General features: G+C 44.0%; 1 protein-coding gene across 2 annotated transcripts in view; it reads left to right on the forward strand.

Moving 5' to 3' along the window:
• LOC137546186 (E3 SUMO-protein ligase RanBP2-like) overlaps positions 1 to 16237 on the forward strand; it is a 152951-nt gene that overhangs the window by 23841 nt on the left and 112873 nt on the right. For both annotated transcript variants that reach the window (XM_068268292.1, XM_068268291.1), the window contains exons 5-7: positions 9908 to 10135; positions 11304 to 11443; positions 13484 to 13676. In XM_068268292.1, the coding sequence (XP_068124393.1) occupies positions 9908 to 10135; positions 11304 to 11443; positions 13484 to 13676 (561 nt within the window). The remainder of the gene's footprint in view (positions 1 to 9907; positions 10136 to 11303; positions 11444 to 13483; positions 13677 to 16237) is intronic.

Consider the following 16237-nt stretch of genomic DNA (forward strand, 5'->3'; position numbering starts at 1 on the left):
GCAGGGACCAGCTCATTCCCCCCACAGCCAAATGGCTCCATGAAAAGAGCCAGGAAGCTGGCTTCCCAGGGGGGCCCTGAGAAAGACAGCCGGGGCGGCACCGATAAGGACAGATATGAATGCATGTGATGTATGGTTTCTTACCTATTATATGGAGACCGTATATCGCACAGCTATAAAATTCATATAGTCTTATTCGTTGAAGTCTGCCCAAACGTGCGGATATAAAATTCATGGCAATATCTCGTCCAGTTTTTGCGGTATGAATCTTCTCAGGAACCTGACCCGCTGCCCAAGTCACGTCTGATATCATATTAATCTGTATTTTCCGACAAGTATGAATCGGTTCTCCACCTAAATATGACACGTATCGTTTGAGTTACGGCATTTTATAACTTTAAACCTAAAATCTCTGAGGGAATGAATTTTCATTGGTGGGTAATCCAGAGGGGGCAGGCATTGCCACCCCCCGAACCAGCTTAATCAAAAGCACATTCCCAGCAGGCGGACTTCAGTCCTCCAAATTCCATCTGTATGAGAGCCTGTCTGCTGCTAGCCAGAGGACATCTTGTTTGGACTTTGCTCTGATCTGAAACAAAGAACTTTGCTGAAATTGAAACCAAGGACTTTACAAGTTTTCCCACAAAAGGACATCTTTCCACGAACCCTAAGTATTTTCTCCCTTTTTATTTCATACTGGCTATTAATGTTTCCATAATTGTCGATTTTAATAATTTTCTGTATATATTATTCATATTGCATATTTAATAAACGACGTTCAAACGTCCTTTGTTTATTCAGCTACCCTATTGTTCAGCTATGCACAGAAACTGAACCCAGACTTCTGGAGAGACGCTACTATTGTCACTAGCTAGACGGAATAGAGTGTGTTTAACTGTTTTATTTTCAGGTCTAGAAATAGCTAGTCAGTGGGTGCTTCTGGCCCAGGAAAGCAGAAGTTGTGGCAGTTATACCCTGAAATAGTGTGCAAGTTGTAATTACCGTACCTCACAGGCTCCCTTCTGGTCGGCTGCTGCCCAAATTCTGTCGGTTTCTGCCCACTGATCGCGACCACAGCTTGCATGGTCTGTGTGCTGAAACCGATTGGAAGGCAATTTGCGGTCTGGCCACCAAGGGCCCTGTGACACCTACCATAGTACAAATTTTAAAATAATTTTTTGCGCAGAAAATTGTTTTATAATTTGTACTGTGGTAGGCTCTTTGTAGGAGCCATATGGAGAATTTGTATGTGCAATAAACTTTTTTTTTTTTTTCATTCATTCATTGTTCACTAAACAAGATGTGCATAGACCAATGTTTTGTATGTTTTGGAATGTGGCACAGCATAGCCTGTACTCTGAACTTGGGTTGCAGTGACGCAGATGACTCTTCCACACTTATTTGTGTTTTTTGGTAATGCATTCTGCCCTTCATCCTTAGATCATTTTAAAATTATTACATTTTTTTCCCTCACTGTGCTGTTGCCCATTACCTTGGTCAAAAGAAGAAGCTGAGGAAGATGATTCCACAATCCTCTGTGACATACCTTGCTCCTCTGGTGTCTCCATTCACTCCAGCCACTAGTGGATGTTGTGTACTATATGTCAGTGGTAAAGGTTGCACACAAGTAAATGTACAAACTGGCATGGTCCCTGAACCAAATAGAATCTTCTCCTTTAATTCATATTGCTCAATATACTGTATATACTCGCATATAGGCTGAATTTTTCAGAACAAAAAAACGTACTGAAAAGTCACACCCTCAGACTATATGCGAGTCACCAACTTGCTGATCTGACCTGATCATGTGCTGTGATCGGATGCCTGCAGGGAGAGAACAGCAGGAGTGATCAGATGCCCCAAGAGAGAAGAGCAGTAGCCATCAGTTTCCCTGGGGGGAGAGCAGAACAGGAGGGATGAATGACCAGATCACAGCAGGAGCGCTTCTCTGTGCACATAGTGCACATAATCTAGTGCTTCCTGCTGTGTCTGCAGCTTGTGAACCTATTGGCTAATTACCCTGCCTTCTCAGCCAGCCAGCCAATGAGAGAATGTGACAAGCACAGCTCCTCCGGCGTGTCATTTGAAATGGCAGAAGGCATCCGAGGACTGGCTGCCTGCGTTCCTGCCTCTACCTGTACAGAGCTGAGTTCTCTCTCCCAGCCATCTGCCTGTTGAAGATACAGACAGGGACACTGCACAGACAACAGCTACTCTGCTGGGTACGACGACACCTCCTCCCCTCTCATTTATCACTTCTGTCTTGCACTGGCCAGCAATGTTTACATTAGCTGGCATCTCTCCCTTTCACTGCTGTTATCTGATTCAGCTTGGCTTGCAGCACTGGCACTTTGTGGTAAATATGCATGTATGCACATTTTTGCTTCCACTTGGTGCTGCACTGTAATGTTTCCTTCTCCCTGGATGCAACCCTTCCACTGCTGGTGTTAGCTGATTTAACTTGGCTTGCAGCACTGGCACTTTGTAGGTAACTGTCATGCACGTATGCACATTTTTGCTTCCACTTTGTGCTGCACTCTTATTTGTTGGCTAGCTTATTTGTTAGACAAGCTTATGCACTTGGGGTTCTATGTGAGACAGGCTCTTTACAAATGTTCTGGTTGTTGTAATGATTACTGGTTAAATGGTGCAGGCTCCTGCATCTGTTCAATACAGGGGTGATTTTTGTTGCATTTCATATGGGAGTTATTGCTGGTGGGAGGGGAAGCCTCAGGAAGCACTGCATTTCCTACCCTCGGTCTATATGCGAGTCAATACGTTTTTTTCATAGTTTCGGAGGTACACGTTGGGGGATCGGCTTATATGCTAGTATATACGTTTGAATCCAAATATTGCTGAGGGGGAGGGGGGGGGGCTTGGCTGGGGTGGTGTCTCTTTTATGCCTTGATTTCTTACTGTGTTTTTTGGATTTATATATTTTTATTTAATATCTGTTAAAGGAGAATTCTCGATTTTTAGTTGAATCTTTGAAGATATCAAGAGATCAGAATGGTTGACTTTGTTGGTCATGTTAAGATCTTAATTACACACACATTATACACAATATCTGATTCCCATCTAACTGTCCCCCACCCGCAGGAATTGTATTACTTTGTACTTTAATTTCCCAACAGTACCATCTTGGTGATCTGAGCACCCAACCCTTTTTATCTTTTGGGCCCTTTTCACTGCTGGTTTGAGTGGTACTTGGTAGTTCTTTTCAAAATCTGTGTAGCAGGTATGTTGAACCTATGGTGCATAAAAGGTCATTTCTGTGTTTGCAAGATAAGCTTGGAGAACACTACGAAAGTTGCTATTTGTTCATAAAATGATTTGGAATTTTTTGGGTTATTTCCAACCCTCAAATATTTTCCCAGCTATCGATATACAATGCACTCACAAATAAATACAAAGAAGAATTTTTATTTTTTTTATTTTTTATGATTTATTTGGTTTCTAGTTTTTAAAGTAAGCCAGACCTGTTTTATTTTTTTTATTTTTTTCCTGTTGGATCAAACACTTTGATCAAACTTTTCAGAAGTCTGTTGCATCAAACATATCTGATCAGCTCGCTGTCATTCAATAGTGGCCAGTTTATTAATCGAAAAGTGTGACTGAATATTTTGAAAATCTTAATGCCGGCATAGGAAGAATGGTGAAGAATTGATGGCTGCATTGCAATGCGTAAAGTGGTACTTCAACACTTCTCTGTAGATTTCTGCTGAAATTTAATAAAGATTCAGTGTGCTGTGTGGTAGGAACAAAAGCTGAGTTCACACACACAATGGCCTCAATTCACTAATCTTTATCAAACACTTTATCGAACGTTTGATAAATTTACCTCTTTGGTAAAATGTAATTTTGAATTTACTAAGGTTTTATAGTTATTGAACATTTTGTCGATAAAACATTCTATTGATATACAACACATTAGTGAATTCAAAATTAGATTTTACCCATGAGGTAAATTATCAAATGTTAAAGTGTTGGATAGAGCTTAGTGAATTGAGGCCATTTAAGCACTTCAGCCCTCAGTCATGTTTCACTTTATGCATCCGAGCAATTTTCACCTCCCATTCATTCGCCTATAACTTTATCACTACTTATCACAATGAACTGATCTATATCTTGTATTTTCCACCACCAATTAAGGCCCATTTCACATTAGCGTTTTTTTACGGAACCGGACATACGGTTCAGGCCAGCTGGATCCGGTGAAAACTGACCGTTTTACAGCCAGTGTGCTGTAAAACATCGTTTTCATTGGTTCAGCGATCCGCCCGGCGGATCGCTGAAAACCAGTCTTATCACCCGAACGATAGTCTGTACACACGCCGGATTTGACGTGCGAACGACGGAACGTTCAAACGACGGGTCGTTCGCAAAAATCCGACGTGTGTATGGGCCTGAACTGTACTCTGTGTGAACCCAGTCTTAACCATTACCGGTTTGAATTTGAATGAGAGATGGTTCATTTGGGTTGCTATATTGGGCTTTTTTTTTTTTACTTCTATATGTCTGGCTTTGAAATCTCTCGCATCTGTACCATTAAAAAGCACCTCCTAGATTTACCGAATCAGAATGAAATCTATTGAAAATCTATCTAAATGCATTATTGGACCATTAGATCCAATGCAATTCTATGGGCCATGGATCTGCTACCAGCAGCAGATCGACCGGTCTTCCTTCCTGTCAGATCAAATCCATTGAAATCTGCCCCAAATTGATCAAAAGATTTGAAAGAATCGATTTGGGATCGATTCTATACAATCGATTGATGGCTGAAATCGACCAGTGTATGGACCCCTTTATGCTGGAAAATACACGGTACGTTTTTGAGGCTCGATTATCCCTCCCTATCGATTCCCCGCTCGATTTCACGCCCGATTATCTTATCTTCCATTTGTTTTTCTTTACCCATTGTTCCCCATGCAAAATCGATTGCGGAAATGATCGGACATGTCGGAAATTATCTATCGAGCCATCTAATGGCTCCAAATCTAACCTTGTGTTCCCAGCATTATGAGAATTTCTGGCCGATTTACTGTCATATCGATTATTTCCAACATGTCCAATTAGCTTTCCGATCGATTTCCTATTAAAGTTATTTGGAATCGGAAAGCAAATCGGACATGTTGGAAATAATCGATATGACAGTAAATCGACCAGAAAATCTGTGTGTACCCAGCATTAGATTTTCTGTTATGCTGGGAATACACGGTAGGTTTATTCCCGCATAATCGATCCGCTGATGGCTCGATTATTTCCAACGTGTCCGATACCCTGCCGGAACGATTCCGCGTTCGATACCGGCGGGCAGGACAAAAGAAGAAACCAGCGGAAGATAAGCCGCCCGCGAAGACGAGCGGCAATCGATCCGGGCGCACGCGCGGGGACGCGCCGGAATCGACCCAGCGGCTCGATTATGCGGGAATAAATGTACCGTGCATTAGATTTACCTGCCAGTTAGATAATTTCTAACATGTTGGAAATTATCTATCTAACCATCTATCTGCCTAGCAATTAAGCATTGTTCTACTCAGCAGGAGAAAACCAGAAGACAATGCACCAGAGATAATGACCAGTCTCTACCAGTACTTTACAGAAAATAATCTAATTACAGAAAATTATATGGTGTGCACTAGGTATAATGCTGGGTACACACTGAGATTTTCTGGCTGATTTACTGTCAGATCGATTATTTCCAACATGTCCGATCTGCTTTGTCCGATTGAACACCGAGCATTTCCCGATCGATTTCGTATTAAAGTGCACGGAAATCGATCGGAAATCAGATCGGACATTATTATTATTTAGTATTTATATAGCGCCGACATATTACGCAGCGCTGTACAGTATATATATATATATATATATATATATATATATATATATATATATATATATATATATATATATATATATATATATATATATATATATATATATATATATATATATATATATATATATACACACACACAATCTAATCATGTTGGAAATAGTCGATCTGCCAGAAAATCTCAGTGTGTACCCAGCATTACACTGCCTAGGGAGGGACCACATCCTGAATCACTTCTGCCAAATGAAAGGTCTTGCTGAGACAGGACATCCACTTTGTAGATGACTTGTCAATGTCAGTGCCTGGCTGATTTGCTATACAGTGGCCATGGCACTTCCAGCCTACAGATGGCCACACACCATACAATTTTTTTATTTTTTTTAATATCTGTTCAATTCAAGAATTGCAATCAATTTTTGTGACCGACTGTAACATTTCGAAAATCTGACCACACACACGTTAAATTTTTCCCCAATTATGATAAAAATTATTGGAAACGTTGAGAATTGCTATGGTGTGTATATTAATAAACTGACACTCTAACACACACCATACAATCTTTAGAAAAATTGAAGAAAAATGTCCAGCATTCTGGATCGATAAAAACAAAAACAAAAAAAAAAACAGGAAATCTGATCAAATTTTTCAGTCAAATGAAGAAAAAAAAGTTTTGGGGTTTTTTTTTTTTTGAGATCCGATCATATTTATCGAATTGCTGTAAAATCGGAGCATTTTATTATATCGTGTGTGGCAACCTTAAGAGGTAGCTAAGAATAATTTTGAATGGGCTGTAACCTGAACAGGGGGAATAACCTTCTTAACCTCATATGCTAATGCCATAGCCTGGCAAATCTATCTGGCCATTCTGTTTTGAGGCTGGCCCCCCTCTGTTCTTCCCATAAATCAATACAAACTACTGACTTGTTTTCCTGAGTTCTCTAGTTCTACCAAGATAAGCGAGTGTTGCTTTTCTGACATCTAAATGGTGAAACGCTCTTCTTTCTTGCAAGAAGGATTAGCGCAGAATGAAGGTAGAATGATATTCTGAAACCTGTAGAAATCCAATACCATCTTCGGAAGTTATCTTTGATCCAACCTGAAAACAATTCTGTTAAGAAAAAAATGAAATAAAAGGGTCTTTGACTGCGTTTGAAGATCACCCAACCTCCTAGCTAGCGTAACAGCATCTAGCTATATCAGATTCAGAATCGGTCATTTTAGATTGGTCTGAAATCTGGTCCAAAGGTTCCCTCGATAATGCATCTAAAACCAAAGACCAGTCCCACTGAGGGACAAGCTATGAGAGTATTGATGACTCTGTCAGAAAGACCCTTTCCTTACACAATCATCCTTTCAGGATCCAACCCACTAGTTTATTACCCCGGATTAAGATGAACAAGAGGGCCCTGCAGAAATTGATCCTGTCTCTTGGGAAGAACAAATTGCATCTGCTCTGCCAAATGTAAAAGATCTGTGAACCACATCCTCTTGGGTCACATGGTTGCTATGATCAGAACTCTGGCCCCCTCCTTCTGGATCTTCCGCAGCACCTGTGGCAGAAATTCAGAGGGGGGGAAACTGTAGGCTAGGTCAATCCTCCAAGGGAGGCTCAGAGCATCCATCCCCAGTGAAGTGGAAGTCCTGTGAAGGGAGTAAAAGCGATCCAGATTTGTGTTGTGCAGAGAGGTGAAGAGGTCTATTTCTGGAAGACCAAACCTATCTATTAACAGGCTAAAGACCTGAAGATGGAGTTTCCATTCTGCCTGATTCAGTGTGTGGCAGCTTAAATAATCCACCTCCCAATTTAATGTGCCCTTCATGTGAACTTCTGCAATCAAAGAAATCTTTGTTTCTGCCCAGAATAAGATTGCCGTGCACAGAGACCTGTCCCATACCTGCAGTAGCCACGTCTGTAATGGCTCACTGTTCAACTATGCCAATTCTACTGCTGGAAGTGAAGCTGTAAGGTACCCCAGGACCTTAATGATCATTCTTGGGGAACTCTACTGAGCTATGCATAACTGATGAATTGAATCCTGCAATTTCTGGATCTTGTTTTCTGTCAGAAAAATTCTCTCCCGGTTTGAGTCTACTCGATTTCCCAGAAAATCTGTTACCTGAGTTGGAAACCATGCTGACTTTTGATGGTTCACCAACCAACCCACTTGCGTCCGTAAGTTTAATGCCAGATCCTCATGAGCCTGAATGAATTATTCTGTCTGTGCATAAATTAGCAGGTCATCCGAGTAGGGAATAAATGCAAATCCCTGCAATCTTAAGGCCTGTACACACGCTCAACAAAACTGCCCGATTTGTCTGACTTTAGTCTGTTTTAGACTGTTGGACGGCAATCAGGCATGTGTACATGTGCAAGCAACTTGACGAGCGACTTGTATTTTTTTTTCAATGTGTAGTCAGTCGTTCCGCTTGCGTGCACAGTATGTAAATGAGTTGGCCGTTTATCCTTCCGGACTTGTGGGCATACAGTTCGTGCGGTACGTCAGGTCATGCGGTTCGTCAGGTTGTGCGGGTGTGCGTGTTCAGGTTGTGTGCTTGTTTGGATGTATGTATGAGGCTTTAGGGATTTTATCACCTCTGCTAAAACCTTCATGCAGGTACGGGTGCTGATGCAAAGCCAAATGGCAGGGCCTGGAGCTGGTAATGTTGGGTCGCTGTGCATGACTTTACAAAGCTTAAGATTTTCTGGTTTTCCTGAAATATCGGAATATGCAGTTATGCATCTTTGAGGTCTATGGTCACAGTGTTCCTTTCCTTGAAGTGACTGTAGTGAATAAATGTTCTCCATTCTGAACTTTATTTCAGGTATGGATTGAGCGACTTCAGGTTCAAAATAAATCGGTAATCTCCTATTACCTTTTCACCCCCAAAATGTGACTAGTACGCCTATAATTCCTTTCTTGGGTACAGGATAAATACCCATTTTATCAGTTTTTCAAGTTTTACTTTATTTGGCTACTAAAAGTTTAAAAGCCCAGGACTTATTGGAGCGTCCAAGTTAAACAATGGAAAAAACATATCTAATGTAGGGAACCTTGTTCTATAGTATGTTTCTGTGGCAAAAACACAAATTGAATGGACGGGAGGGGCATTTTATAATGTCCTTGTCTTTAGTGTTTCCACAGTAGGAGGCACTTTCCTATGGTGTCCATGTGATGGCTGGAGAAATTTTATATTAAATAACCAAATGTAGTGGTCTGAAAAACGTTCCTTTCTTCATGTGCTAAAGGCAGCACAAATCCCTTGATCAGTAAAGAGTAAAGGTGCGTACACACGCACGACAGCAGCCAACGACTGGTCCGTCGGCACCTCCCGCTGGGCATGTGTTCAGCAGACTGTAGTGCGTGTGTACGCACTGTCGGCGCACTGATAAGGCTGTTCCCGAACGATCCGCCGGTTGATCGTTCAGGAACAGCCTTATCAGTCTGCCGACAGTGCGTACACACGCACTACAGTCTGCTGAAAACCCGCCCAGCGGGAGTTGCCGACTGACCAATCGTTGGCTGCTGCCGTGCGTGTGTACACACCTTAAACTAGCACTTGGTGGCATCATGTGTACTTTAGCCTGGCTATTGTGAATTTATATATATTTTTGTATTTGCGGGAGTTTTTTTTATCTGCTTTAAAGGAAACATACGAGGGTTTAAAAAAAAAAAAAAAAATCTACTTGATCGGGGCTTCCTCCAGCCGGTGGCAGCCGTCCTGTGCCTTCGCCGCAGCTCCACTTCCAGCCGGTGGCTCGGGGTCCACTCCGGGGCATATGCAGACCTTGCCAGGTCGGCATTTCCAACGGAGGGGGTCCTGGGACACCGGAGCCGTGGCGAGGGACAGACCGGCTACCAAGGGCTGGAGGAAGCCCCGATGAAGTAGATCTCTTCCACCCCCCCGTTTTTTTTCTTTCTTTTTTTTTTCTCGGACATTCCCTTTAAAGTGAGGGGAGATATAGCTGTCTTTTCATCAAGAAAAGATCATTTCTAGGTCAAACCACTGTATTAGTGTGTTTTTTGTATTTTTTTCTCATGTAGATTATATTTACTTTTTTTGCAGGAGCAACTCTTAAATACGCAGGGTGAAGCTGGATGGAATCAGTTATTTGACTTGATCCAGTCAGAACTGTTTGCTAGGCCCAATGATGTATATGTGAATATTAGACTTGTAGAGTTATTTCGGTCAAATAAAAGACTGGATGAAGCTGTGATCCACTGTTTAAAGCCAGAGCGCAGAGCTTTACGCACACACCTAGAGTGGTGCTCATGTGTCGTGAAAGTCTTACAGGTATGTATAACTTAATCTTTTATTAAAATCTTGTATTGAAATTTCAACTAACGTTGATGGAGCACGTTGATGGAGTGATTCTAAAAGTGCAATTTTCTGGGAAGTGCTTTAGCGGGTCACATTTAGGGCCCTTTTCCACTAGCAGTCGCTAGCGTTCGCGCTGAACGCTAGCGATTGCTGAATCGCAGTTCCGCCGTTTTCCCGACGTTTGCGGCCGCGATTTTGCTATGCTATGCACTGCATAGCAAAATCGCGGCAAAAGTCGCTCCGCGGCGCGATCGCGATCAAGTAAAAAACGAATCGCGGTAGTGGAAATGACCTACCGCGATTCCTATGTTAAAAAGCAAACCGTAGCGATTGTAAAATCGCTAGCGGTTTGCGGTTTTGCGATTCAGCTAGCGCAAACGCGCTAGTGGAAAAGGGCCCTTACTTTAAAGAAACAGCTGCTGGCTTTTTATTTCTGCTGAATGGAAACCGAAAGGAGCTCCTGCTTTTGGGGTGTTGGTGAATTGTTTATTTAAGGATTAGTCTTATGGAATATTAAACCTCTCTGATCCATGAGTTTCTGACGTTTTCAAAAATCTGAGACTTCCAGTTACAGAATTTTTGTTTTATATTTGCAATAAATATTATTTAGCAAATAGGGGCTAAAAGCACCTATCAAGATAATCACATGATTGTGAAACTTTATTTTAGCAACTTGACAACTAGTGTTAAGGCCCAAACACACATCGGACTTTTGCGAACGACGGGTCGTTTGAACGTCCCGTCGTTCAGTTGTCCGCACGCCAAATCGGGCGTGTGTACAGACTGTCGTTCGGGTGATAAGACTGGTTTTGATTAAGACCAGTCTTATCACCCGAACGGCAGTCTGTACACATGCCCGATTTGGCGTGCGGACGACTGAACGACGGGACGTTCAAACGACCCGTCGTTCGCAAAAGTCCGACGTGTCTATGAACCTTAACACTAGTTGTCAAGATTAGTTTTCTATGTTTCTAAGGTGGTTTTCAACTGGGGTCAAGATCATTTGCCCAGTGGATAAACAATTTCTGTAAAGTTTATTGTATGCCTTTATAAAAGCCGGGTAGCGGAAGGTGGGCACTGTAATGGTAGAGACAAGACAATTAGGTTTTATTAACCACATTTTTTGTAATGATTGTTTCAGGAATATATTAATTCAAGCAGTGCTTCACCTAAAAGTGACTGGAGAACAATAAACAAGGAGCTTTTACTTGCACATGCAGACCTTGTCCTTGTGACCCTGTCTACCAGAAATGTACAGGAAAGCAGACGAGCGCTTGAAAGGTATGTTTTCCTTTATTTTTGTTTTTTATGTCGAGATGGAAGATTAACATTTTTGCAAACACAAGTACAGAAAAACTCTGCATGCGGCCGGGGCTTTAATATCGGGTTGCTCCATCACGCAAAACAGATTTATCAGTTCTCGCATGTCTTCCCCTTTATGGTGCGGCTCCAGCAAGACTGCTCAGTATTTGGGGAAAAAAGAAATATGTAGGTATGGTACACAGACTGGGCACTGTCTCACAGCTGGTTTATTGCTTGTTCAGGAGTATAGCCATATGCATCAATCACGGCGTGAACATGGGGTGGCAGGTGGGAAGAGGTGGGTGCAGGGGTGACAGGACGGGCACACTAGTCCTTTTGTGCTTGGTCATGTGTTTGTCCGGGCATACGATAGCACGCAAGGGCTTCCGGCTTAAAGGAATACTTAAGTGGAAAAAAAATGATCTTTACTCACCGGGGCATCCCTCAGCCCCCTGAAGCTGTATGGTGCCCTCGCAGCCCCGCTCCGATCGTCCTGTCCCTGCCGGTGGCTACTTCCGGGTTCGGCGACAGCCGCCGACAGGCTGGGAACGCGAGTGATTCTCCGCGTTCCCAGCCGCTATATCACACTCTATGCTGCTATATATACGCTATAGCAGCATAGAGGGTGATATAGCGGCTGGGAACGCGGAAGAATCACTCGCGTTCCCAGCCTGTCGCCGAACCCGGAAGTAGCCACCGGCAGGGACATGAGGATCGGAGTGAGGCTGCGAGGGCACCATACAGCTTCAGGGGGCTGAGGGATGGCCTGGGTGAGTAAAGATCTTTTTTTTTTTTTTTTTTTTTTTTTTCACTGAAGTATTCCTTTAATCCCTGAAGCACTGTGTGTCGCTCATTGGCCCCTGTGCCGCAGTGTTAGTACATGCACAAGTGTTAGGACTGCCACATTGCATGTTTTCTGGATCTGGGGGCGGGACAAACAAACCCCTTCAACTTGCTACAGGTGGGTGATGGAGCAATACCGTACTGGACACCCTTGCTATGGAAAGGAGGAGTTGGGGATTGTTCTACTGGCCAGACTTTGCTATGGGAGAGGTTCATGCCATGCTTGTTGTGGTTGAAGAAGAAATGGTACCACACTAAACAGTTGATAGGGTTTGGATTGGATACTGTTGCTGTGGGTCAGAATGATTGTCGTGCAGGTTACTCGCTGGGGGGGGGAAGAGGAGGATGGTTGTTGCGGTTCATGTTTTCTGTGGGGGACACACTTGTCTTTTTAGTTTACTGTGTGTGTTTTTCTACATGCGTTTTCTGCACATCATGTGTGTTTGTATGAAGAAAAACACAGGGTGTATTTTTTCTTTTTCACAGCAGATAATGTAATTGATAGAGAAAACTGACAAAATGTGCTGAATTGTCCTGCAGGGTGACCCTGCAAATAACCTTTGAATCTCAAGGAATCCCTGCAAACCATTTTTGATCTTGAGGCACCCCTGCATTTATTTTTCAGGCGGCATGGTCTTTAAAAGTAGGTGAGGCTGTTAATCTCACTACCTCCTATTACACAGACACTCATTATACTGTGCTCATTATTATTCTGACCACAATTTAGTGCTTCTTTTTACAGTAACCCCTACTATAATGTGCTCTATTCTACTTTCCTCACGATGAGGGGGGAATGCCAAGGAACCCCTGCAGTGTCCTCAAGGAACCTTGGTTGAGAAAGCCTGGAATAGAGGGATGTTGAGATGATCGCCATGTGGTATAGGCGGCCTCTGAACTCCATTATCCGTTCATCACAGAGCAGTCAGATGGGAGACAAGCAGTACGGAGAAGTACATTAGTCAGTAGCCTGGCCTATATATCTCCATAGCCTTATTCCACTCTCCCTTAGCCTGTAGCTTGGGGGTGGTGCAGACCGCACCCCTCTTGTGATGCCACTACAACAGTGCCTGTCAGTTAAGTAAGCAAAAGTCCTTCACTGTTATGCCTTGGCCTTTGAAAAGCAAGAAATGCTTATGAAATATTATGTAACATGATATTTTCTCTCCTTTGTTCTAGTTTTGATCAGGCCCTCCTGTCATTGAAAACTCACGCAGATGGAATAGATGATCTGTCTGTTACATTTGCTGAAATGCGTGGACACTACTACATGCATGCTGGTACTCAGCTATTGAAAATGGCTCAGAACAATGAAGTCCAATGGAAAGCTTCTTTAGAACCAGCGGCACTCTGCTATCTTCTTGCTTTCCAGGTATGTGAAGTGTTAGTGAGTCAGCTGGATAGCGTATTGATAAGGCTGCAACCTTTGATGTAGTATTTGAGCCCTTGACCAGGCTTTGAATCAAGGGCTCAAATTCTGCTTCAAGCCAGTACGTAAAACAGTAAGGAGTTTTCGGGCAAGGCTCATGTCTGTATTTTCAGCAATTCCAGTGCTGTGGGTCTCACAGGCTGCAAGTTGATTGTGGTAGCATACTGAAGACTAAACACTGCGTTATAGTGAATACAATTTATTGAGAATAGAACATTATAGAAGTGAAAATGTGTGTTGTGTACACCAAACCATATGTACAAATAGCAAACGGTTAAAAAATCATAAGGCAACCTCAAAATTGCAAGTTCAGAACATATAATCAGAATGATCATGAGGAAACTGGAAAATGTATTTTTAGGGTTCCGCAGCACACAGAGGCTTAGTAATTGTCCAAGGCTAATGTCACACTATACACATTGCATTGCGCATCCTGAAAAACAGGACCACAGCAGTGTTGAAATGACTTATTGCACGTTATCGGTGCAGTGTGACACATGCTGTACATAGAAATAAGCTTCACTGCGACTGTAGTCATGCACGGCATTTCGGGTCTTATTCTGACAGAACTCACCGCACTACTGACATGTAGATGTTGAACGTACCTTTTCAATAAAACTGCATTGTTGGGATGCCATTATGTCGTCAGTTGCACTGCAACGGATGCAGTGCCAAGGTACCCTTAAAGGGACACTTAAGTCAAACAAAAAAAATGAGTTTTACTCACCTAGGGCTTCCAATAGCCCCCTGCAGCTGTCCCGTGCCCTCGCCATGTCCCTCCGATCCTCCTGGCCCCGCCGGCAGCCACTTCCTGTTTCGGTGACAGGAGCTGACAGGCTGGGGACGCGAGTGATTCTTCGCGTTCCCAGACACCTTAGCACCCTCTATGCTGCTATATGGTATATGATATATGCTATAGTAGCATAGATGGCGCTATTGTGGCCAGGAATGCGAAGAATCACTCGCGTCCCCAGCCTGTCAGCTCCTGTCACCGAAACAGGAAGTGACTGCCGGCGGGGCCAGGAGGATCGGAGGAAGACGGCGAGGGCACCGGACAGCTGCAGGGGGCTATTGGAAGCCCCAGGTGAGTAAAACTCATTTTTTTTTTTTTGTTTGACTTAAGTGTCTCTTTAAAGAAAACCTGTAACATCAAAAAGTTCCCCTGGGGGGGTACTCTCCTCGGGAGGGGGAAGCCTCAGGGTCCCAATCAGGCTTACCACGCCGTTCTCTGTCCCACGCTGCAGCCCTCCGAACAGTGGCGATGTAAATATTTACCTTCCCGGCTCCTGCGCAGGCGCTGTGGCGGCTCTCGGCTCCGAAATAGGTCGAAATACCAGATCGCCGTCGGGTCTGCTCTACTGCGCAGGCGCAAGTCTCCAGCTCCTGCGCAGTAGAGCGGACCCGACTGAGGTCGGGTATTTCCGTCTACTTCGGAGCCGAAAGCCGCAACAGCGCCCCCGCTGGAGCCTGGAAAAGTAAATATTAAACAAGCTGACGGATTTGTCGGGCCGCTGTTCAGAGGTCTGCAGCGAGACCCCCGTGGGACAGAGGACGGCGTGGGAAGCCTCATTGGGACCCTGAAGCTCCCCCTCCCGAGGGGAGTACCCCCCAGGGGAACTTTTGATGTTACAGTGTCTTTTTACTGCTGACCTGAACTCAGAACGTCCTCTCCGCTCTAAAAGATAAACAGCATAACCTTTAACCTACCTGGCGTTCTGTTGAGATCGCCAGGGCGGCTGCGGGAGGGTTTTTTTTAAATAAAAAAAAACTGTTTCATGCAGCCAACTGAAAGTTGGCTGCATGAAAGCAGACTAGAGAGCGCTCCGGAAGCGTCATTCTGATCGCCTCCGGCGACCAGAATAAACAAGGAAGGCCGCAATGAGCAGCCTTCCTTGCTTTGCTTACCTCGTCGCCATAACGACGAGCGGAGTGACGTCATGGACGTCAGCCGGCGTCCTGACGTCAGCCACCTCCGATCCAGCCCTTAGCGCTGGCCGGAACTTTTGTTCCGGCTGCGCAGGGCTCGGGCGGCTGGGGGGACCCTCTTTCGCCGCTGCTCACGGCGGATCGCCGCAGAGCGGCGGCGATCAGGCAGCACACGCGGCTGGCAAAGTGCCGGCTGCGTGTGCTGCTTTTTGTTTCACAAAAATCGGCCCAGCAGGGCCTGAGCGGCGACCTCCGGCGGTGATGGACGTATATAGTCGTCCATACCGCTGAGGAGGTTAACGGAAAACATTTTTGTTACAGCTGATACAAATCCTGCAATAAATCTGTGTTGTCTACTTCCTGCTTTCATGGAAGCATACATGTTAACATCCTGTGTTTACTAATTTACTCGAGTTTAGGTCCACTTTAAAGTGAACCTGAGGTAAGAGGTATATGGATGCTGCCATGTTTATTTCCTTTTAAGCCAGGGGTGTCAAACTTAAATACAAAGCGGGCCAAAATTGTACAATGGGACCTGATTACGGGCCAATCTCAATGTCTCTATTGGCTACCCCCCT

This window comes from Hyperolius riggenbachi, chromosome 2, assembly GCF_040937935.1.
Source record: "Hyperolius riggenbachi isolate aHypRig1 chromosome 2, aHypRig1.pri, whole genome shotgun sequence".
NCBI lineage: Eukaryota > Metazoa > Chordata > Amphibia > Anura > Hyperoliidae > Hyperolius > Hyperolius riggenbachi.